At 35.9% G+C, this 23,497-nt stretch overlaps 2 protein-coding genes and 1 non-coding gene across 4 annotated transcripts; 1 reads left to right on the top strand and 2 right to left on the bottom strand.

Moving 5' to 3' along the window:
* Positions 1-2,063: 2,063 nt before the first annotated feature.
* On the bottom strand, positions 2,064-7,120 carry Ssk (Snakeskin). 2 transcript variants are annotated; one of them, XM_066297313.1, is made up of 4 exons: positions 6,961-7,120; positions 5,070-5,266; positions 3,783-3,912; positions 2,064-3,730 (listed from the first exon to the last, which is right to left on the bottom strand). In XM_066297313.1, the coding sequence occupies exons 1-4, from the start codon at positions 7,006-7,008 to the stop codon at positions 3,629-3,631; spliced, it is 477 nt and encodes a 158-aa protein (XP_066153410.1). In that variant the 5' UTR covers positions 7,009-7,120; the 3' UTR covers positions 2,064-3,628. The 2 variants fall into 2 exon arrangements, with proteins under 2 accessions (XP_066153410.1, XP_066153409.1); XM_066297312.1 differs by lacking the exons at positions 5,070-5,266; positions 6,961-7,120 and adding exons at positions 3,984-4,180; positions 4,352-4,536.
* Positions 7,121-7,248: 128 nt separating this feature from the next.
* LOC136347383 (mucin-2-like) lies at positions 7,249-23,350 on the bottom strand. The gene is made up of 14 exons (XM_066297304.1): positions 22,831-23,350; positions 21,200-21,499; positions 16,634-16,863; positions 14,984-15,138; positions 14,764-14,924; positions 13,893-14,028; positions 13,700-13,828; positions 13,435-13,638; positions 12,921-13,385; positions 12,571-12,744; positions 8,529-12,518; positions 8,191-8,477; positions 7,991-8,135; positions 7,249-7,939 (listed from the first exon to the last, which is right to left on the bottom strand). Exons 1-14 carry the CDS (start codon positions 23,098-23,100, stop codon positions 7,650-7,652), a joined length of 6,936 nt encoding a protein of 2,311 aa, XP_066153401.1. The 5' UTR covers positions 23,101-23,350; the 3' UTR covers positions 7,249-7,649.
* On the top strand, positions 14,494-14,565 carry TRNAG-UCC (transfer RNA glycine (anticodon UCC)). Its single transcript has one exon. It is a non-coding gene; the product is annotated as a tRNA-Gly (tRNA).
* Positions 23,351-23,497: the final 147 nt, after the last annotated feature.

Here is a 23,497-nt window from a genome sequence, read left to right as displayed (position 1 = left end):
ACGTTTCGATGACTAATGGCTTTGATTAACACACTGTTTTTTTTTGGACGCTACCCCGGAGATAAAAATCTTGTCAGTAAGACAGTACTGAAGTCCGTATCACCAGCCTATGTAGGGTTTCACTCACATCAAAAACCCTTGTTCGCACAGAATTTCGAGCCCGAACCCAAATTCTCTATAGAGCTTTTGAGCTGCTTTTGGTTTTGGTATCAGATAACAGAATCAAACGGGATTATCACTTTTTACTCTGCCATCGCTCTAGGCCTCGTTCGTTTCTGTTCCCAACCTTAAGGGGGCTAGGGGGGGGGGGGGGGGGCTAGATATGATGCCGCTTTCCCCATCTTTGGTTTGAATCACCCTGCCGATAGGAGGTTCTTCCACCCTCTTCTAAAAAATAATACTACATTGGTTAGTTAAAAAAGTGTTAATTTATACTCTAAGAAATTTTTCAGATGACTCACACTTGAACATGCTAGGAATGTATCTCAAGCTACTATTGACAACGCCGCAGCCGCCGCGTATGCGCTATCAGCATCCACTGCACGTTGAAATGTAAACAGCTGAGCAGGCAACAGGGTCGTACTTACCAATATTGGGACAGATATGTATTATAATGACCCAAAAGTAGACACTTTGCATTCGGATCCCCTAAATAAAATTCTGGCTACGCCAGTGACAATAAATAGTTTCATAATTTCGGTATAAATTAAAAACACTGCTATTACAAACAAGCCTGATTAAATATTTGGCAACGAAGTTATGAAATCAGTATGAAATATTATTATAAGCGTAACAAAATTGTTCCATGCAGTTACTTGTTAACTGATAACTTTTTGACCCAAATAAAAATAGTTGTTGTTTGTACTCTCCGCAGAGAGGATACAACTGCTTGAATCTGAAATAGAAAAAGTCAAAAAAAAATTTTTTTAAAATTATTTCTCGATACATGTTGACGATCTCTCGTATATATATATATATACATATAATTAATTTTTGTTTTTGACACTTGTTAAAATCGTAATATTGCCACCACTCAGTACATAATTTATTGCCATATTTTCAGCTAATCTTTTAAAGATTCAAATACCTAAAAGCATTTTTGTGCTGGCGAGTGGATTTTGTGTAAAAAATTCCTTTGCAGGCTGTCAGTTAACTCTCGTTAATAATATTCAAAAGCAATTTCAGCCACATTATTAACTAAATATTTGCTATGAGTGAATCGGAAGAACTTGCGTGTGGTAATGAATGTTGTTAATATATGGCATTTAAGTGTAAGGACTAGGAATAGGGAGATCCAATAATTATTTAATCACTTCAATGTATGGAATATAAAAATGCAAAAATATACAAGATATTTCATTTGAAATAAAGAAGTTGACATTGATTACCGATATAATCGAAAATACTAAAAACAGTAAACTCCTACCACATAATGTGTCTCATCAAATTAAACAATTTATCCCAAAATATTTTTGAGTATATCTAACTATAACAAAATATCGCCTTGCAACCGCATTACTGAGCGATTGTATGTGTATGTATATTAATATTTATTCTTTCTGTACCTTTTAAACGAATAAAGATTTCAAAAAACTTTTTATATAAAATTTGTTTAAAATGTACCGATGTTCGATTTTTAAAAAGAAAGTATGTTTCTGAAAAAAATATATGGCGTCGGCGTCACGAGGCTGAGCATCGCTTTTCATGTTAAAATGTTTTTTGCCTTTTGTTGGATTTGTTAAATTACAAATCAATGTGCAAAGCTAAAATCTAAATATTAATAGATAAATAATAATTTTGGCATGGTTGACTCATATTGTGTTAACCAAGCTGATTCAGGTGTATATAAAAAGGGAAATATTTCTTGTAAACTTTCAGGATGCTAGTACCGCAGTAACGCTTTTGCCGTTCATAAGTAAAATCGGTTACTGCATTCTTGTTTTGTTAATTCCAATTTATACTAAATGTACTCATAATTACCTACACCTTTATTATAGTTTACGTTCTCTTATTTAACGTAGGGAAAAAATTACTTATCTAAGCCCATCATTTGAATGACCCTGTACGTGCATGAAGTATTTTTTATTTCAGTAAATACATAGAATGTAATGTTTTATATCTAGTTAGTTTTAACTATACCAACAAAATAAAAAATTAGCATTTTTTATAATATTAAAATAATATGGGGTGTCCCGATTAAACTTTGCATTCTGCACTCTTTGAAATTTCTAATTGCATCCAAATGTGGGAAAAATGCTAAAATGTGTCAATTTTATTTTGAGGGGAAACACATTTTTATCTTCGTTTCGAAATAAAAGCTTGAACCATTATTTTTCAGAACACTGTCGAGATGACTATGAAAGGAAACAAAAATGATTATGAAAAAACAAGTCAATGTAACGGACGTATTACTCAAAATTTCCACCACCAATTTCTATACAATAGTAGAAGCGATTTTGAAAAGCCTCTCTAACATTTTGCATCATTTCTGGCATGATCAAACGGCTCTGCGATCATTCGTTCTCAAAGCATTTGTAGAGATCCAGATGGTCCAGCATAAACCGTAAATTTTAAATGATCCCAAAAAAAATATCTAGGAGGGTTAAAAATTTCAAACATCAGTGCAGATAAGATAAGATTTCTTAGTCCGTTCTTATCAAAAAGAAAAATTGTTTATAATTTGAAAGAGAGTGTAGTGACAAAGAGGCCGTATTAAAAATGTAAAAAATTTAAAGAACCCACTACAGTTTCGTGATTCTAAAAAAACTAATCGTTCAAGCTTAAAAAAAAAACGGTACCATAGAGAACGGAAGCAACTTCAAAGTGATGCATCACTCGACCCCTTTTGCTATTTAAAATCTTTGAAGAGGTGGTTTTGAACGCTAGAGGCATACAGAAATTAATTCGAAGCCAAAATGAAATTTGGTCCCATCTCAAGCTAAAATTGATATATTTTAGCCTTTTTCCCACATTTGAACGAAATTCGAAATTTCATGTGGTGCCGATTTTAATTGGGAAACCCTGTATAAATTTAAAGTATTTAAAATGTTGGATTGACATAAAGGCTGCATTCTTTAAAATTTAACTAATTATTGCGTGCAGCTGAATTTAATTAAATTTTCTAACATACGAACCACTCGGTATGTCTTCTGTAGGGTATTGATAATTGCCCATTTAATACTTTAGTCGGCGAAAGAAACATCAGGAAGCTAACAGGTTACAATAATAACTATAAAATTAATGATTAATTCTTTTAAACATTATTAAATGATGGCCAATCATGGTGTGAGTTTATTCTAAGGGTATCTTAAAAATTATGTTTGTTCATTACTTTACACTACATAGAATAAAAAACTACAAATAGCACATCTGGTCTTTAAAACTAACATTACGCATTTCACTGATAGTTTTATATAAATAGTAAATGTTTTTACAATAGAAAAATACAAATAAGTATGTCATTTTTTCATTCTTAATTTTTGAATTTTTCTTCTGAGAGCTGAAGCTGCACAGAAAACTCAGTGATTTGGTCGCGTTTGCACTATTGTTAAAGATTCAAGTTTAAACCCAAAAATATCAACTTAAAATACAAAGGAGATGATGACTAGAAGACGAGATAGTTTTGTCTTCATTGGAGTTTAGCTTTTATTAGGAATATTACTGAAATCACGCTGTCCACCAGGTAAACCGCCCCATTGAGCACACAAAGCGACCCCAACGCCAAACCCACCTAAAAGGCACCAATATTAACCAAATTCCTGCTTCTTGAATGGAGCTCTCACCTGTCTCTCGGAATTTACGTAAGTATACTTATGCTCACTCAAATACCCATGCCAGTAGTGCAGAGCTGTAGCCCCAACCGCAATCCAGAGGAATAGCCCGACAATATTCATGAGAATATCCGTGAAAGTGCTGTTAACATAAAGACATGTTTAAATCAGTTTCAAGCGTTAATTGATTGCACCTCCGTATTGATAACGTACTTCTTGTGGTCTCCTGCTGCAAAGCACAAAGCCACCAATGAGACGAAGGTATATATTAAATACCCAATGAACACCCCTGAAGCGAAGATTTCAGCATCGGCATTTTTATTTTCAGCCATATTCCATGTGCCCCCCACCCCTAGGAACGTACCGTCGGTACCAGTGCGGTACAGATAGAGGCATATTATGTTTATGGCCTAAAAGGAGAGGCCTCGATGGTCAAAAACGCATTTTCTTTCATGATACACTACACGAATGAGTGAGTAATTGAAAAAATTTTCATCATATTATTCCTACTCGCTTATCAGAGAGTAAACGCCCATTAGCAAACCACTCACTCACACGGAACTAAATCAGGCAAAACTTACGAGTTTCAAGAACTTTAAAGATACTGTTCCCACGGTTTCGACACTGGTCATCTTCAGGCACTAGTATTTTCCACGACTAAAGGTCTAAAATTGCCGTAATGGCTTTCAAAAGCAGGGAAAATAATGCTCTCAATAAGCACCTGTCTGATATGAAATGGTGTAGGTAGTGCCACGATAAAACATAATTAGGATATAAGAGATAAGATAAAACCAGCTTTGTTTTGTATTCGTGGATTATTTATCAGACCACGACGATTTCCAAGCGTAAAAAATATATTTGTGACTCACTTCAAAGTTCTGAATTTGAGTTTCATAACACTCAAAATTTAATAATCGATGGAGTCAATAAAACACTACGGAGAAGGTTCTTTTTAATACATGTGGAGGAACATATGAAATTTCAATGAAAGTGAAACGATGATAAACAAAGCAAATATCAATGATGTGTCATAAATTTATTGCTGTACATTCATGTAAGATTGGTAAACGGGGATTAGAGAACTTGGAACGAGAATTTAATGATAAGGGACGAGTCCCCGATAAAAGATAAATAACGAACCTGTGGAAAAATAGTTTACTGAGAAGCGTGGTGAGTCAGAACAGTGGCGAAATGCTAATGTCCACTTCCGGTAACATAATTTTTGTTGGTCAATATCGTACGATTTGTATGGAGGTGCAATCAAATTTTGCGGCAAAATTGTTCGAATATATTTCTTACCTTTTATTCTCGTCGCTAGCAAAACATAGACTGATTAGCGATATTCCAGTATATATAAAGTATCCCACAAATATCCCAGAAGCGATGATTTCTACGTCGGAGCTTTTCTCCTCGTTCAAATTCCACGTTCCTCCTACTCCCAGAAAACCACCAGAGAATCCCACCCGGTAAAGGATTAAAATAATAAAGTTTAAGACCTAGAAATAAATGATTATTTGCGTAATTATATTTGGCAATATCCCCATCCTATAATATCCTAACTTTTTCCAACCTCCATTTTTTGCGGTTCATAATAAAAAAACACCACCATTATAGGAGCAAAAAGCATAAAATGTCCTTTCCATTGGTGTATCGCAAGTAGATATGTAGACTTGAAATGGTACCGAATGGATAATTTTTTACAAAAACAAAATAGCATTGTATTTTTCCAACTCCGCCATTTGTATATTACTTCCATCTTGGAATAAGTCGTGTTGCAAGTTAAGTGCAATGCAAATCGATCGTTATGACATACCGTTAGACTTCTTTAGAAAAACATTACGTCATCTTTGACCGTAGTGACGGTTTGTAAAAAAATTTGTCTCCGGCCATTTTCAAAGTTCAGGTTCTACTTCAAATGACGGCAAAATTATTATGTTAAATCCCAAATTAAGCACTGTACTACATATTGACATTAATTAGTTTTAAAATTAGACAATCATCTTGACATAGAAAGCGTCGTTTGCCACTACTTTTAGAGATAAACATGTTAGTACAGTCAGTTCCTCAAGAAGATTTCCATAACTTTCAAAATGGTCGATAAATCTATAAAATTCGATAAAAACTTTTCAATGCAGACTATCCCCAAACTATTGAATATTAATGACATACTGTAACGGTATATTCTTAGCAACACCACAAGTTCAAAATCGGATTTGAAATGGCAACTAAATCATACTTTTTTCCAAAATCAAGACAGCATCACGTAAGATTTCTTAATTTCGCTATTTTTATTTCAATTTCATCTTGCAATACCTTAAATAAGACACAATTTAAGCTGTATTTAAATTACAACTCAGATCCGTCGTTAAGGTAGATTAATCAGTAACGCTTTAAAAAAATGTGACGCTGTCTTGAAATTTTGAAAAAACGCTTCATTTGGGCCAATTTTAATAAAAATATCAAGTTGTGACATATCGATTTAAAAGGAACTTACACTCTTTCTGAATATATAAAAATATTCCCAAAAAGGCCACTATCTTTTCGTGTTGGCACTTTTATTTGAAAAATTGCAAAAAAGTTGTGAAAGAACCACTGTGTATTAAGTAAAAATCGTTTTCCGAAAAAATGGAAAACTTCAAATATGTTGGAGAAGAATTAAATTCTATTAGAAATTTCAACAACGCGAGAATATGATAAAGACGAAAAGTGCATTGATCCTTTTCTTTACATGGATCTTCCTCTTTAATGTAAACTAACGAAATGTGTGTTTCTTCCAAGCCGAAGATGGTTGAGACTATGAGACGTAAATGGTGAGCTCTTCAGAGAATAAGTACCTTTTAAGAATTCGTTCTGAATTTGAATATATTTTGAGTTGACTTAATTTTTTCAATCATTTAAAAACTGTTCTTTGTAAATTTGGTAAATTTAATTGGAATTCAATTTACCATCCTGCCTAATTGGCAGTCACTATATAAAGGAGAATTGAGAGATTGGCATCAATCCTATTCTAATAATCACTTAGTTTTTGGAGTTGCAGCTAAAATTTTTTCCATGTTGATGTGATCCCAATTGACAAAAACACCATTACTCACTCCAACCAATGTAATCATTTTATCATTGTTTCAAAACAGCTTCACGCCCACATCGATACAACAGATGCCAATCATCAAATCCATCGTCAAGTACTCACCAATTTGACGAGCTTCACCAAGATCGCGGTTAAAGTATTTAAGGCCATTTTGTCACTAGTTTCACTTTCTTGATGGGGTAAAAAATTTAAATTACTGGTAGTTTCTATCACGCCGTGACACTTGTATCACACTGGAATGAGGTGAAACAAAGATAAGTATTACGATTGGTAAATATCTAGTGCTGATAAGATAACCGCCAAAAAGGTAAATATATAGAATGAATCAAGTAGATCGTGGCAACTGTTATCAATTGGATTTTGATAAGAAATTAATTTGTCGCATAAAGAAAAATCCGAATATTTTAGTACTTATGTCGTAATTTGGCAACAGTGATACTATTATGACACTTTTCACTGTGACGTCATGTGTACGTAACAACCTCATGACACTTGTGACAAAAGATGGTTGCAGTGTTGCCAGTTCAAGATTTGACCCGGCGTCACGAAAAAGAAACTTCATAACATTATCATAATTAATCATGGCATATAATAACTTACAACCTATTTTACCTCTACTTCACTATAATTGACTAAAATATACAAAACATTTTACAACATATAAGGAAACTTTTTACACTGTTAATCCGAATGCAATAAATATCATAGAAATTTTGCAATATCATTAAATATGGCAACTAAAATTTCCAGTAATAGAATCACTATATTTACATTCACTCTTCTCCCCTCCCCTAATCGCTAGTGATTAAAGTATTCTCTACGCATGCGGGTCCCTGACTTGGCCAATTGCAGGCCCCCAATGTATTGTCAAATGTCAAGTGAACCGGGCAGTTGAACACGTGCAACGTGAACCTGTTTTTCTTGCAATCCCACCTACAGGAGTAGAATTTGTTACACTGTGTGGGGTGTCTGAACAGGCCAGCCCTTTGGCAATCGATAGTTCCTTGCAACGTTTCGGTCCTGCTGCGAACACCGCCAGAACCAAAGCGATCATATTGGCGAGCAAGCACCTCTTGAGTACCTAAATTAATATTGAGTATTACAAGTTTTCGGTTTTAACTTTGACAATCACCTTCTTTGGCACCATCCTTTGCAGCTTCTTTCACTAATTTCAAACCAGTGCGAACAGCTTTGACGATTTCTCTGTCAGATACAGTTGAGTCTTCTGTAGTGGTCCTTTGGTAGAATAGTTCATTTACCGATGTTATTGGATAAACCTTAAATAATTCCCTAGATAATTATATTCATTACAAATCCATTCTCAAATCATACTTTAACCTTCCTCGTTTGAGGTCTCAGAGTGGTGGGAACAATATCGACCACCCTCAGTGGTTCGTATCTCTCCATCAACTTATTCTCCCTCTCAACGTCATAATCCTCGTCATTTTCTGTGTCCTCCACAACAATCACTTTCTGCTTTCTGCGCAGAGTGAGTTTGTTTGATACGCAGGTGCATTGCGCACCCAATTTGGCCGAAAGAAGTGGATGCGCATCGTTGGTTTTGATTACTGTGACGGGTCTCACTATTTTGATGCTTTGAGGTTTGTAGGACGGCTCTTCTGTAAAGAAAATTACAACATTTTTGCTTCTAAATCTAATCTAACACTCACCAGTGGTTGAAGTAGTCTTCACCCTAGCCCTCACAGGCAAATACTCTCTAATCAACGTAGTGATCTCGGGGGCTAAAGTACTGGTAGTTCCTTTCCTTCTAGGTAAATATTCACTGGAGGGGGTAACAACCTCGACCCTCGATGCTTTGGTCCTCACTTGCACAGGCAAGTAATCCCGGGCTAATGTAGTCACTTCTGGTGCTACAAAGTTCTCCACAACTTTGACTACTTTTGGCAATAATGTAGTGGTAACTTTTACTGTGGGAGTAACTGGCAAATACTCCCTTGTGGGCTCCAAAGTTGTCGATTTTACTTTAATAAATTCCTCAGTCGGAGTAGAAGTATATCTGCTATCGTAAAAAGTAACTGTAGCTGGGGTTACTGGTTCAAGTTTCTTTGTAGCAATACTCTTGATTGTAGACACAAAGTTTGGTTTTGGAGTCGTTGAAACTACCAATTTAGGCTGATAATATTGAATTTGATCCAACCTGACTTTCTCATAATCCGGAATCTGGTAGTCTTCTACTACAACTGTGCCAAAATGCTTATAATTTTGCTCATAATTATAGTTTTCCTGCAAATTTTGCTGATAATCCCCAGTGACATATGCATTTTTTTTTACAAAGCTCACTTCTTGCACTGGTTCCTGTTTGAGCTGTACTGCCGGCTTAGGATAACTGTAGCTTCTACTTGGCTGTCGCTGAAAATGATCGTTAACCATAGCGGGCTTTTTCTTCTCAATTACAGCAGGCGATGGTATAAGAGGTTCCTGGGCAATACTTCCTAGATTGAAATAACTTGTAACCACTGATGATTGCACTGGTCTATGTTCCGCTACAGGTTTACTTGTAGTTGAATCTACATAATTATACTCGCTCACTACTGCCGGCTTCTGTGTAGATGGTGGAAGATAACTGACTACACTGGGTTTGACTGTAGTAGTAACAACATAATCCGGAATTTGTGTTGAATAGAACCCTGGAGTTTCTTTAAGCTCCAGAAAAGGATTCACAGGCTTTGAAGTAGTATAACTGTACCTATTGTAGTTTTCTTGCGAATTAACTTTAGACGTTCCGAAATTAAAGTAGCTGGTCACGACTGCTTGAGGAGTCTCTTCAAACTTCACGGATGGTTTAGGATAGCTGTAGCCTACCGATTGTTGAACTGCAAAGGGTCTTGGTGTAGATTGATAACTGTAGTCTTGAATAACTACCGGTGGCTTATATGTAGACACTTCAATAATAGGCTTAGAAGTAGATTCGTAAGTCACAACAGGGGTTTCTTCAAATTGCACTGAAGGTTTTGGATAACTGTAGCTCTCTTGTTGCTGAACTTCACTGTCTGCTGCAGCCTGTGATGTAGCTAAGTTAAAGTAACTGGACACTACTGCTGGCTTTGTAGTTGAATAAGTTTCTATAAATTGCACTGAAGGTTTTTGGTAACTGTAGTCTTCTTGTACTACAATTGCTTTTGCTTTAACAAAAGGTTTCGGCGTAGAGTTGATAACTGTAAGTTTTTCTTCAAATTTAGTGGAAAATTGTGGTTGATTGTATTCTTCATGTTGTACCACATTGTTCGATGTAAGTTTGGGGCTGGCAAGGTTGAAATAAGAAGAAACTACAGCTGGATTGGTTGATTGTATTACATATGGTTTTGCGGTTGAATATGTCACTGGGGTTTCAATTAATTGTATTGCAGGTTTTTGGTAAGTATAGCCTTCTTGAACTATAACTGGCTTGGGTGTAGAAACTTGAATAATTGGTTTAGGGGTGAAATAATTGGCTACTGGAGATTCCTCAAATTTAATCTCAGGTTTCGGATAACTGTAACCCCCACTCTGTTGTTGTACTACATCATGTGATGCAGCTTTAGCAGTGGACAGATTAAAATAACTGGAAACTACACCTGGCTTAGCGGATTGCACTACCAAAGTTTTTGGAGTCGAATAAGTAACCGGAGTTTCAACAAATTGCGCCGCAGGTTTCTGATAACTGTAACCTTGCTGAAACACAACAGGTTTTACTGTAGACACCTCAATAACAGGTTTAGAAGTTGAATAAGTGACGATCGGAGTTTCCTCGAATTTCACCTGAGGCCTCAGATAACTGTAGTCCACATTTTCTTGATGTACTACATTCTCAGATGTGGCTTTAGTAGTAGCAAGATTAAAGGCCTGAATAAATTGCACTGCAGGTTTTTGGTAACTATAGCCTCGTTGAACTACAATTGGTTTAGCTGTAGACACCTCGACAACAGGTCTGCGAGTAGAGTACGTCAAAACAGGAGCTTCTTCAAACTTAATTATAGGTTGTGGGTAACTATAGCCCGCATTTTGTTGTAATACTACATTGTCTAATGTGTCTTTAGCAGAGGCAGTATTAAAATAATTAGAAACTATAGCCTGTTGGGCGGGTTGCACTACCACCGATTTAGGAGTCGAATAAGTGGTTTCTACTACTTTCACCGAAGGTTTGGAATAACTGTAGTTCTCAACTACAATAGCAGGCTTAAGAGGTGAGTGCGTTACCACTGGAGTTTCCTGGAAACTGATTGAGGGCTTGGGATAACTGTAGCCCACATTTTTCTGATGCACTGCATTTGCTACTGTAGTTTTGGCATTTGCAATATTAAAATAACTTGAAACTATAGCTTCTTGCGTGGGTTGGACTACAAGAGGTTTAGGAGTCGAATAAGTGGTTTCGACTACTTGCACTGAGGGTTTGGAGTAACTGTAATTCTCAACTACAACAGCAGGCTTGGGAGATTGATACGTGACCACTGGAATTTTACTGAACTGGATTGAAGGCTTAGGATAACTGTAGCCGATATTTTGCTGATGCATTGCATTTTCCGCTGTATTTTTGGCATTTGTAATATTAAAGTAACTTGAAACTATGGCTTTTTGTGCGGGTTGGACCACAAGAGATTTAGAAGTTGAATAAGTGGTTTCGGCTTCTTGCACAGAGGGTTTGGAGTAACTGTAATTCTCAACTACAACAGCAGGCTTGGAAGATGAGTACGGCAATATTGGAGTTTCTTCGAACTTGATTAAAGGTCTGGGATAACCGTAGTCGATATCTTGCTGTTGCATTACATTTTCCGCTGTAAATTTGGTATTTGCAAGATTAAAATAACTCGAAACTACAGCTGGTCTGGGAGTTGAGTAAACCTCCACGGTAGGTTTCTGATAAGTATAGACAACAGGTTTAGATGTAGAGTAAACCACTGGAGTCTCTTCCAGTTTCACATTTGGTTTTACGGAAATGCCGTTTTGGTAATTAGAACTATCAGAATCAGCTTTGTTGGCAAGGTTAATGTAACTAATTGCTGGTTGGATGGACTGTTGGTAAATTTGTGGTTGCTCGTAGGTAATTCCAACAGCCTGTTGAGCCACGCTTTGATAAGTATAAGGAGCCTCCACTGGCTGCTTCTGGTAAACAGCAACTAGTTGTGGTTGCTGGTATATCTGTGGTTTCACTACCGTTACTGAAGGATGTTTGAAATTGTTGAGTTGTCTGTAGTTTATGGTGGATAGTGAAGGAGTAGCTGGAGTTGAAGCTACTACAATTTGAGGCTGTATTGAGTATTTATGGTCATCAATATCTTGCAATAAATAGCCTTGAGGTCTTGGAGTGCTATAAATAATTGATGGTGTTTCGTGTACTGCTATCAAGCCAGGTTTGGGGTTTACATATCCCTCCTGCTGAATTGAGACGGGTTGAGCTGTGGACGATACATAAACCTCAGGGTTTCCAGTGGTCACCGATACAAAAGGCGTTTCAGTAGTAACACTAACAGTATTAAGTCCTTCAGCGAGACCTTTTCGTTGATTATTGTAAATATATCCTTCATTTTGTGAGTAGGGGTGTCCTCTATGGGGTGATGTTACCACGAAGTTTACATAACTGGTAGATATGTTGTTGCTAAGTCCTGCATCTTCAAGAGTTTTTACTTTATACTGAAGTTCTGGAGTATTGGCGATTACACCTCCTGGAAAAGCGATTTCATAGTAGTTTTCTTGGAGTTTGTATAGGGATAATACCTCGAAAGGTGTCGAATCCTGCAACGGTTTTGATGCCAGGAACTGGCACCGCAGTCACTGTAGGAATAGGAGTTAGTCTGGCTACGGGAGTCTCAGTGACTGTAAGAACTGAAGGAGTAGAACTAACAATGTCACCTTCTCCATTATGAGATACATCAACTCCTGATAAAGTGCCTGAGAGAAATTGGGAATATGTTAGATTTGATTAGTTTTCATTTAGCCAGCAAACGACAAAAGTGTATTATACATCTGTCAATCTAAAATGCCTCCCACATAACACTGATACATAAACGAAACAAAGACAGTTGTTACCTTATCTACTGATAAACTACATTTCCAAAAAAACTTACCAACAGCAGAATAGCCTCCTCCAACGATGTTAACACTGCCAGCCACGCCACTGCCGACTCCATCAACATTTTTCGAACTGCCTCCATAAAAATATCCATTATTTCTTTGAAGTTCTCCACTCTGGTACTGCCCCTCGTAATTTGCAGTAGAGGATGCAACCCCTGCCAAACTTCCCTGGTATCCATCCACACCTTCGTACTTTATACTAGACGGAGTGATTTGAGACACAACCCCATTGTTAATCTTCAGTAACCCGGCATTTTGCAAGGATTGGGCAGCATTATAGCTGAGCCTTGAACCCTCGATGTAGCTTCCAGAATTTTGGTATGCAGGCCTCAAGGGGATACCAACGTTACTGTATATAGTGGAGATCGGTTTGTTTATGGAACCAGCAATACCTCCAAGTTTGATGGAGCCTAAACCCCCAAGTCCATCGTAGTTTTGCAGAATGAGGCCTGATGAACCTGGAGAAATACGTATGGAGACGTTGATGGAAAATAAATTTGAAGGTACCTTTATTGGCTCCTCCATAGTAGTAGATGTCCAAGCCAGCTCCGCTGGCGCATTTAGGCACTAACCAAGACCATTCGCAGATTAATCTTTCTCCATCGAAAACTAAGCCGAAGGGACACCTGAATTCATATGGAGTTAGTCCAGATTTTCCATGGTCTAAACAAGCGAAGAACCAACGACAATTTTCCGGATCTGGATAATAGCCTATATACGAAAACAAACATATTGAGTCCGTTTAAGAGATTTGTTTTTAATTGTATTGTACCGGGCTCAGATGGGCATACAAATCGTTCTTTTGGAACAGGAGCAATTTCACTACTTCCAGAACAGGGAGTACCATGAGGAAGGCTTCCAGGCCATACGCAAACTTCAACGCGTTCATCGAAAGCTAGACCTGAAGTCAAGGACATAAAAATAATGACTTTAAGTAAAATTTGGGTAAATATGTAAGGTTTTACCTGCAGGACAATCAAATTCGAATACGTTGTAGTCATCGGTGAGCTGATCAAATTTAACACACCTGTAGAACCTATTGCAGGATCGGGGATGTACAAAGTAGCCTTGTCTGGAGCATTCGAACTCAGTTCGACTATCCTGAAATAATTTTAAGAAAATAAAGTCAGAGATAAAGAAAATATTGAATATGAGGGAAAATTAAATAAAAATTAAACATGTATTAAAACAGAAAAGTAACAAGCTATTGCTGAGAATTTTCTCTGGAAGAAGATCGTGAAACTTTAGTATTGAGAAGATGTGTGCCAAATGTAAAATTACAGCACTGTTTTTCAGACATAATTAAAACCAAAAATTCTGTTTTCCTGGATAGCTTAAATATATTATGGAAGCTAAAGGGGAAAAACGTATACAAGTCTGAAAATTTAAGAATTTTTTATTGGAGAAATTAAAATATATTGGCGTTTTTATTTTCTCACGCGTATCCATTCGAGATAAAACGTTGTATATGAGATCTAATAAACTTTCCCTTAAAAAAATATTGAAAGTGGAACATTTGTGTAGAAAGTGAATGTTATTTGCGATTACGACATCTGAAGTAAACATGCGATGGTGGTGTAATGGTTAGCATAGTTGCCTTCCAAGCAGTTGATCCGGGTTCGATTCCCGGCCATCGCATATTTTTTTTTCTGTTACGTAAAATCGTAAAAATAAAATGAACTAAAACATTATTTGATTTTTAAAAAAATTATAAATAAATTGATAACCTATTATCTTTTTTCAATTTTATTGACCTCAGCTACCTCTAAGAATCACAGAGGCCACTATAAGCTATTTTTACCCGGTTGAAACATTACCAAACATTTCTACACTCACCTGGCGAACCACATGAATCTTCCCCTCAGTATCAATAACTCTGGAGATTCTGAAAGGGGAGACTTGAACCGAGTCCAAAGATTTCGAAGAACTGTCCACAATTTCTCTTTCCAACGAGTGCAGTATCGCTTGACGTGGAGCACGAGCTTGTCTCGACAACCCTTAAATACCCAATAAATTGTTTTATAAACAGATCAAGCATTTTTCTATATGTATATACCATTGAAAACTGCCTGTAAAATTGTGGTTCCACATTCAGAGCCACCGTCTTGTGATAAATCTTTGAGAGCGATTCCAGCCAAACCTCGGACTCTCGTATATTTCGCCTTGATGTCTATGGATTTGGAGTCGTCGAAAGCAACCCACTGATCATTGCTAAGAAGGAAAGAAGATAAATTATAAAAAAAAGATTTGGTTTAGATATCTCGATGTATCTGAGGATCTCTTCGTTACCTTTATTTTTCAATTTCTTCTTCAAGATTTTTGTTTGCTGACTTTAGAACAAAATTTGAGAAAAACACAAAGTGAAAGCTTCCTCATATAAACATATTAAAAAAAGTCACCTATTTGTTATGAAACCAGAAACAATGAAATTGTCTAACCAATTCTGGTACCTTTCACTAAACGTTGAAGCTGATGAAATTTTTTTTTTCCAACAAAAACTTCTTTATTATCAACAAACGGGAGGGTCATTTGCATAGTCACCCAGGTAATACCGGCGAACTCCACCCAAAGTACTTATTTAATTAATTCCCCAATAATAAATTAACATATTCTTGCGATTGGACGACAATTTCGCGATAACACTTCGCAATTTATATCGAGACGAGAGGTTTTAATGTCACATGTACGCGAGTAATTGCCCTAAATGTTGTGCAGATTTGTTGTGTAACCCTAAAATGTGTCCTAGTTTGTAATTGAATCGATGGGTGTTTCATTTTTAATTAATTCATTTGCATAATATTGCGAGGAATTTGCCACTTTAAAAAAATTGAAGTGCAGGCTAAACTGATTTATGCAGAAGTACCAATTAGAAATTGCTAAATGGCAACACCGTAATGCAATTTTGCTTCAACTTTCATACGGAGACATCTCACTGCTATCATCTTCAAACGTTTCTAAACTGTGTCAAATAAATTAAAATCACGTTCGAATTATTTTTCCAAGTCACTATAAGCTTCTGCTGCTCTGATTTCCAATTAGTTAATTGAGTTTATTGTTTTTCATCCATATTAATTTTAAATAAATAATAAAGTCAAGGAAACCTAAAGCTATCGCTTACTATTGCATTTTGCATTGAACCGACACACCTGTAAATTCAAATGCAATTTAACGGATCTACGAACGAGTCCGAAAAATTCAATAGGCTTAAGATCATATGGGGCCCATTAGTCACCATTTGATCTAAGCGCCTGTGGAGGTTTGTATATATCATGTTATTATGTGCAATTCAAATCAGACAGTTTGATTTAATATTGCGATCGAACAGCAATGTTTGAATTTAAAGGCAAGCAAGAGAGGCACTGGAAACGTGTTTACCATGGCAATAAAAAATTCATTTATATTCAGGCCAATTTGTCTCAGATCTCCCTTTTTCCTCTCCTCCGCATAATGCCTCTTGAAAGCTGAACAACTTTTTTAGCCCACTCTGTAGATAAAAGCCAAAACATGTTACGCAACAGCCGCTCCACTTTCTGTAGTCGTGCTCAGACGTTTTACCTAATACGTTCGACATTGCCCATGGTGGTATTTCTAGCGTAACGCGTACCAACGACCGTCCATATGGAGGCCGTGACAGTGGCAGTAGAATCTGTGGTACTTTTGTTTCTTTTATGAACAGAAAAAAAGAAAATATCGCCAAAAACCTCACCTAAAAATGTATTGTCCTGCCTGATCTTCATCACTCTCAAGGGTCCAGTTTCCCCACTCCATCAGGTGACAAAGCTCGTTCCTGGTGATAGATTTCAGATCTAAAGCGGGACTTCCCGGCGCTGTATATTCTTCATTTTGTAGGGTGAACTGGAAGGCTTGAACTGGGGCTGTTATCACTAGTTTCGATAACGGGGCCCCAAGTCCGCTTGCTAGGTCCACTACGGAGTCCTGAAATAACTTTTGATTGACAAAACATCTCTGTTTTATTAAAAATTATGTAATCGTATTATAAATTCATCGACATATTAAAATTTCCTATTGTTTCTTCTTGTATATTAATGAAAAAATACCGAAGCAGGTACCTACAGTCTACAATGTGATTATTAGTACCACATCCTGTTACAATTTCACCAATAGCGAATGTTGGTATTGAAAAACTCGCGAAATTATTCTTTAAACTCCATCACAGGAAGTGTTATTCTTCCAATGCGGAAGTTTAAAGACACATTATTTTCTTCTTATAGTGACCATTCTCTTAATTTTTCCAGTAACGATAGTTGTGAATGGAGACAAGCGTTTGAGCCCCCTTGGGCGTTGCAGCCGGTCACTAGCATTTAATTAGAATGTTATGTAATGATTGTTTAAGATTATGTTATTTGATATTATGGATGATTTCAATAGAAATTAATGGGTGTGGTTCCGAACGCACGCGGAGTACCAGTCAAATGTCCAGCCTGTAATAGCTTGATGAATTATGCAGGAAGCAGCTGATGCATTTAAACCAGAATGGTTTAGCTGTAAGAAATGTGAGTGTACTTGATCAATGTGGTCGTATAAATTACCATTATAACGCCGTTTGTGTGTGTTAAATAGAAGAATTTGTGGATGGACATAATGTTTTTCCTGGTGAGGACACTTGTCCTCTCGATGGTCTCCTATGAAATTCCAATTTGCTTCAAAGGTTCCAACTTTTGTTACCTAATATGACCTAAAGATCTCTATGGTGCATTCTTCTGTGTTCAAAGCATATGTTGCAAACATAATTTCATCATTCTTAACAGAACTTTATTACTAACCTGAACTAACCTTATGACCACATCTTTCAGAATTGATAGAAGCGATATTTAGATGTAGGAAAACTTCTTCAGTAGAGTACCAAAATCGGTGCCACAAATTCGCAGAAAATCTTCCTAATGCTACTTTATTTTAGTAAAAATCCCTTTTAAAAAATTGCAGAAAATGTCTTGGGCTCCAAAAATCGATTCGGACCATAAAAACTTTAAAAACTCTACAAATTCTTGCAATTTTTAAAGAATTTTATTAATTTTTTTTTTTGGTTTTTAACAACTAAATTTTTTAGTGAAGTATTTGCCTGAACGTAGGAAACATTCATACCAAAAATTATTTAAATGAAACCATTTTTACGGGGTGTTCTCTTTTCTATGTCATGCAGTATAATTGTCTGCTCATTTACATCATTTGAAGCTGGAAAAAAATGCCTTTTTAAACAACGAAAACCTACTATGCTTTCTATAAAAAAAGTAGGTTTATGCCATACTGAAAAATGACAGTGCTCAGAAAAAATTTGGTTAGCTTATCTTTCTCAGGGCACAATTATCTACATTTCATATTTATATAATTTCTCTAGAACCAATAATTACACCGCTAGATCGGTTAAAATAAATGAACAAAATTTGGTTTTTGCCAAATATTCAACAAACCATACACGTTTTCAAGAAACCAAAAGTGGCTTTAAATTGATCCCTTAAAGCTACAATTCTTTTCTCATTTAATCGAGTTCGTAACTCTACTAGTTTCGGAGATCCTCTCACTAATCATTGAAAAAAACACACCCGTATTGAAAATTATCTTAATAAAAAGTTTGTGAAAAGTCTTTCAAACTACTTTCTGCTTGCAAAATTATCTGGAAGTTTTGCGATATTTCCAAAACTAACGTGAAAAACTGGAATAGTTGTTTTCTTAAACGATACGAAAAGCGATACTTTCTAACACCCGACTGCTCTACGAGGAAGCAGTCAACACGTTTCCTGCTGGAATAAAAAAAAATTTTTAGAACACCTTCGGCACGCTAACTTGTGTTTAAAGAACAATACAAATATCTAAGTCGCTATCAGGTATTTAGTGCGAGAAAATAGTTATCAAAGTTATTTCTCTCAGAAGGAACATCCTCTTTCCTGCACCACTGTTAGAAAGTAAATTTAAATTTTCTAATGTGGGCAGCAAAGTGCGCTTTCCTGAACGCGAATAAGAAAAAGACTGAAAATTTTCAAAAATCGGTAAACCTTTCAATAATATCCGATGACCCTGAGAACCTCACACATAGATGCCGTAAAGCATATTTGATATTTAATCCATATATGTGCCAATTTAGGCTAAAATTAATAATTTAACATTTGATAGAAAAATCTTGACATTTCAAGAGTTATTTGCTTCAATAAAGGACTTTTAGTGGTAAAGGCTACCGGATCTTGCTAACTAATTTAATGTTGATAGATTCCAATTAGAGCTCTAGTCAGAACAATTAACATCTATTTAATCCATCCTTGGATTTAGTTATTTATATTTAGTTTTTACAAACTTAGACTTAAATTATTGTACAAAAATCCATCAATCAAAGTTACATCTCGCTATATCAGACCGAGGGGACTCTATGTGGCTACCTAATTGCCGCTGGAAAGTGAACAAAGAAGTGAAAAAAACCATTTCGGAACAGGAACATGAAACCAGCTTTTTTTGATGATTGATTGTGAAAAATATCCTCCAAGGTTTATGCAGACGAGAAATGGTTTCGGAGCAAAAAGTGTATTATTAGAATGGATCCACAGGACCTTCACATTTTCGAAAAGGGTCCTTGAAGGGTTTGAAATACCACTACATCCTTCTTCATCCACAACCGATGTCAATCATCGATTGATTGGCTATTATGTAGATTTCGGAACGCCTCCTTTGCAGTAGAACAATGTAGGCTATTTAAACTAGGACGAAAAATGCCATGTAAGTCAAACAAAGCATTAACATATCCCATATCAATACAGTCTACAGGAAAGTTCTGTATGTTTTTTGGTTCAAAGTTGTTTGGAACACCTTGTATTGTAATGTTCGTAGAGAAACATTGACATAGCTTATACATTAAATCATCGAATCTCCGGTCATTTAGCCATGTTGCGAATAATTATAACAAGGATTCCGGTTGTGACCCATAATAGGACATTTATCCGTAGGAGGAGCTATGTAGGCGCCGTTACCATAAAGATTAAAAAAACGTTCAAGGACCTCTGCGGATATTTCTTGAAAAACAAGACAAATCAACAAAATCGAAAGTAGATCCTCCCACAGTGTGGTCGAAGGTTTGGATTTAATTATTACTGATTCAACTTATACCTGAATTAAGGGAGCTTTGCAACGTAAATTAGTCATGATTTTGTGAAGGCAACGTGTGGAAATTTACTGAGAGAAACGTTCCGTGAAAAATAACCTTAAACGGAACTTGAAAATTTCAGCGTTGAAATTAAAACTGGAATCTGACTTCGAATCTTTGGTCGAAAAAGAAGCGAAAAAAGTCACGGTGCGAGGCGGAGCAGCCATTGATTGAGACAATGTTTAGATCCATACAGGTCATATATCATACACATTCAATTTTGTTTTGAATTTAAATTAAAATTTTTTATAACTAAAACTCAAATATGAAGACAATTTGGTTCAAAATATGAAAAATTCGAAAGTTCTGTATTAAAAAAAAAAGTAATATCCGCGATACTTGAAACAGAAATTTGTATGGAACATCGATATGCTGCAATCAAAAGTCTAACCAGAATTTTATAGAAATCAAAAATTACAGAAGTCGGAAATTTACAGGTCCAGATTTTTTAAATTTCAATAGACCTTAAACATCGAAAGAAGATTTTAAAAATTCAAATTAAAATTCGTTCATTTCAGTGCTGGAGCAGAAACACTTTAATATGTAAGATTTTAAACATAAAATTTAGGCCTATATGATGATATTTAAGTTTTAAATTTGAAAATGAGCCATTACAGTGGACCTAAGAGCAATCTTATTCTATCAAAGTTTGTGTTCTTATATGTATATTCCGTGTTTGCGACTGAAATTCCTTTCGCGTCATGGTGCTTTACCGTTTTAACATGAAATGAAAATGTCACTTCATAATTGATAACTCTCAGTAGAGCATAAAAAATTCATAGATTTCAGTGATGAAACTGAAATCTGCTAAAAACCAAATGAAACTGAAATTATACCTTACCAACACGAGGAAGTTTAAAAAATCGAATCAGTGTTCAACGAGGTTTCAATGTCGGAACTGAAATTCTAATGATTTCCAAGCAATTTTGATGCAAAAACACAAATAAATGTTTGTTCGATTTTATGTGCCAAAATGTTTCTACAAAATTTTAAAATTTTGTCTTTGAAATTCAATAAAAATTAACTTGAAATCTAATTTTCCAACCAAAAGTAATTTTGAAGATAGAAATTTCTTAATTAAAACATTGCTCTTTTGAATAGTAATTTTTGGATTAATCTTCCTACCGTATTCTGCATATCCCACATTCCCGATAATCTGCTGGGATGGAAAGTAACATTAGTGGAAGCTCCCAAAAAGGCGGTTTGCAGAATAAATAAATCCACATGCTTGCTTAGAGGCTTAAAATCAAAGTATTTAGCCACCAGTTCCGCTTTAGGTGGTACTGCCAGAGCAATTTCCAAATGAGCCCCGATTTTCGTTTTGATCGTCGATATGAAGTCAGTTATGTCGTTCTTCGAGTCGAGTTTCCTGAGGCTGAGTTCCAATCCGTCGATTTTCGTGCTTTTGAGAAGATCGATGAGTCCCTAGAAATAAATGTATGTCGTTAATGCAGTGTAATTTTCCGACAATTACGCGGTGATAATGCCAAAGGCTTTGCTCAGAGAGCTTAAGTGCCACAAATAACTGCAATAAAAATAGTTGGGGTTTCCAAACATGAGAGTAAGTACCATTAGTTGCAACTGGTTATGATGTAAGGAATAATTTTATAGGATCAGGTTTGAAAGAACTGAAACAGGCTTTAGATTGCATTGTAATCATTATTATTTAAATGTGCTTTCAGCAGTAGACAAATTAACGCAGGACAAAAAATCGATCTGCAAAAATTCCATCATCTCAAACTCGAATTGCCCAACTAAAGTAACACTCTATTGTCGATAAATCCTGAGAGAATTTACCATTCAGAGAATGTATCCGATTAGCTTTTGATTTCCTCACATAGGAGGCGAGCAAGGAGAAGGACTTTATCTATTGCCTCCACGCCATAAACAATGACTACTATGTAACCGAGAAGTTAGGGTTGCATGTGGAGAAAAGTGGCACACTGGTGGTAACTGCAAATTTTTCAGGGCAAAATAACTTTTTAAATCTTATTCGATTTTCAAGGATCGAGATGGTTTAAAGATTATAATAATTAAGTGTTTTTGATTTTTGACCCATACGTAAATGATATTATTTAACTGTTCGTTAAATAAACTTCTATATAAACCATTATCTCTTAAAAATCTCTTCATCTGACAAGTCATTACCGGCATTTTCCAATATTCTTAAACCCACTTCTATATCCATTGATCTCAAGAGATTAACTTTTATCAACAATCTCAAAGCGCACTTACGAAACACGCCTTATTATAGACTTCATGATTCATTGTTTTCAAGTGGTAGCGTAAGCGTATAATCCATTTCGAACCATTTGCAATTTTTCTCTTAATTTATGCTCGTAAGGAGTGGTCCCCTTTCTAATTATAATTCGGAATCTCTCAGTCCGACAGTATTAGATGAATTATTTCGGGTTTTAAGTGCTTACTAATGAGATAGTTTGTACTTATTATATCTATTATGTATGTTGAAACAATAATTAAATCAATCTTGGAGAGTGGTGACTGAACGTTTGTTCACGTATGCGAGTTCGAAGGAATTCATCATTGTCACAAAAAACTTATGATCTAATGTAGACCTCAATTAGCTTGAAAACTGAGGTATTCATAAGAAAAGCTTCACATACTTTGAAAAAATGCACAGAAATTTTTAAAAAACTTTAATATTTTATTGGAAACCTTAGGAATACCTTAAAAATCCCCAAAAATCGCATAGTTACATTACATGATAAAGCATATACCAGAAAATTCTCTTTTACCTGGTTAAATTCACTGACGGTCACATAAACCTTCACCCCATTGGCCTTTTTCTTCAACTTTTCAACCACCTTGACATCCGCATTTGCCGGCAAAATCACGTGAGTACAATAACACCCGTCAATTACGTCTACGGTACTATAGTAACAAACCAATTTTGAGGTACTTAGTCCCTTATTACCCCCACACTCTTTCTTTAAACTTGCATCCACCCCATGGAAAACGCACAACGCCGCACCGAGTACCAAAAGCAATCTCGAAAAGTTCTTCATTTTAATGTCGTTTTTGCTATTTTTGAAAAGTCATACTTTTGAGGAGTGTTATATCACAGGCTGCTTGTTCGTTCGCACGTATGATAAGTGATACTATCTGCAAGTACTCTTACGCACCACTCTTACTTTCGTTCATTGACGGATTTGGAGCGTCCTTTAAAACGAGTTCTTTGCTTTTCGGTAGGTCGAAGAAAACTGGATCATGTGCGTTTCTGGTGGTACCTTGTAGTTTAGGGTTACTTTTTTCGGTGGGGTATTAAACCAGACTGGCGGATAATTTGAAAGTTGATTTTGTAAAGTTCCGATGGTATGTGTTTGTAGTGAGGGTAGGTAACCTGCGTGTGATGATGCCATGGATTATGGGTACTTCGTATGGATTCTTTACTATAACAGAAAG

This window comes from Euwallacea fornicatus, chromosome 28 (assembly GCF_040115645.1).
Source record: "Euwallacea fornicatus isolate EFF26 chromosome 28, ASM4011564v1, whole genome shotgun sequence".
Taxonomy (NCBI): domain Eukaryota; kingdom Metazoa; phylum Arthropoda; class Insecta; order Coleoptera; family Curculionidae; genus Euwallacea; species Euwallacea fornicatus.
This window is presented reverse-complemented; position numbering and strand designations above follow the sequence as displayed.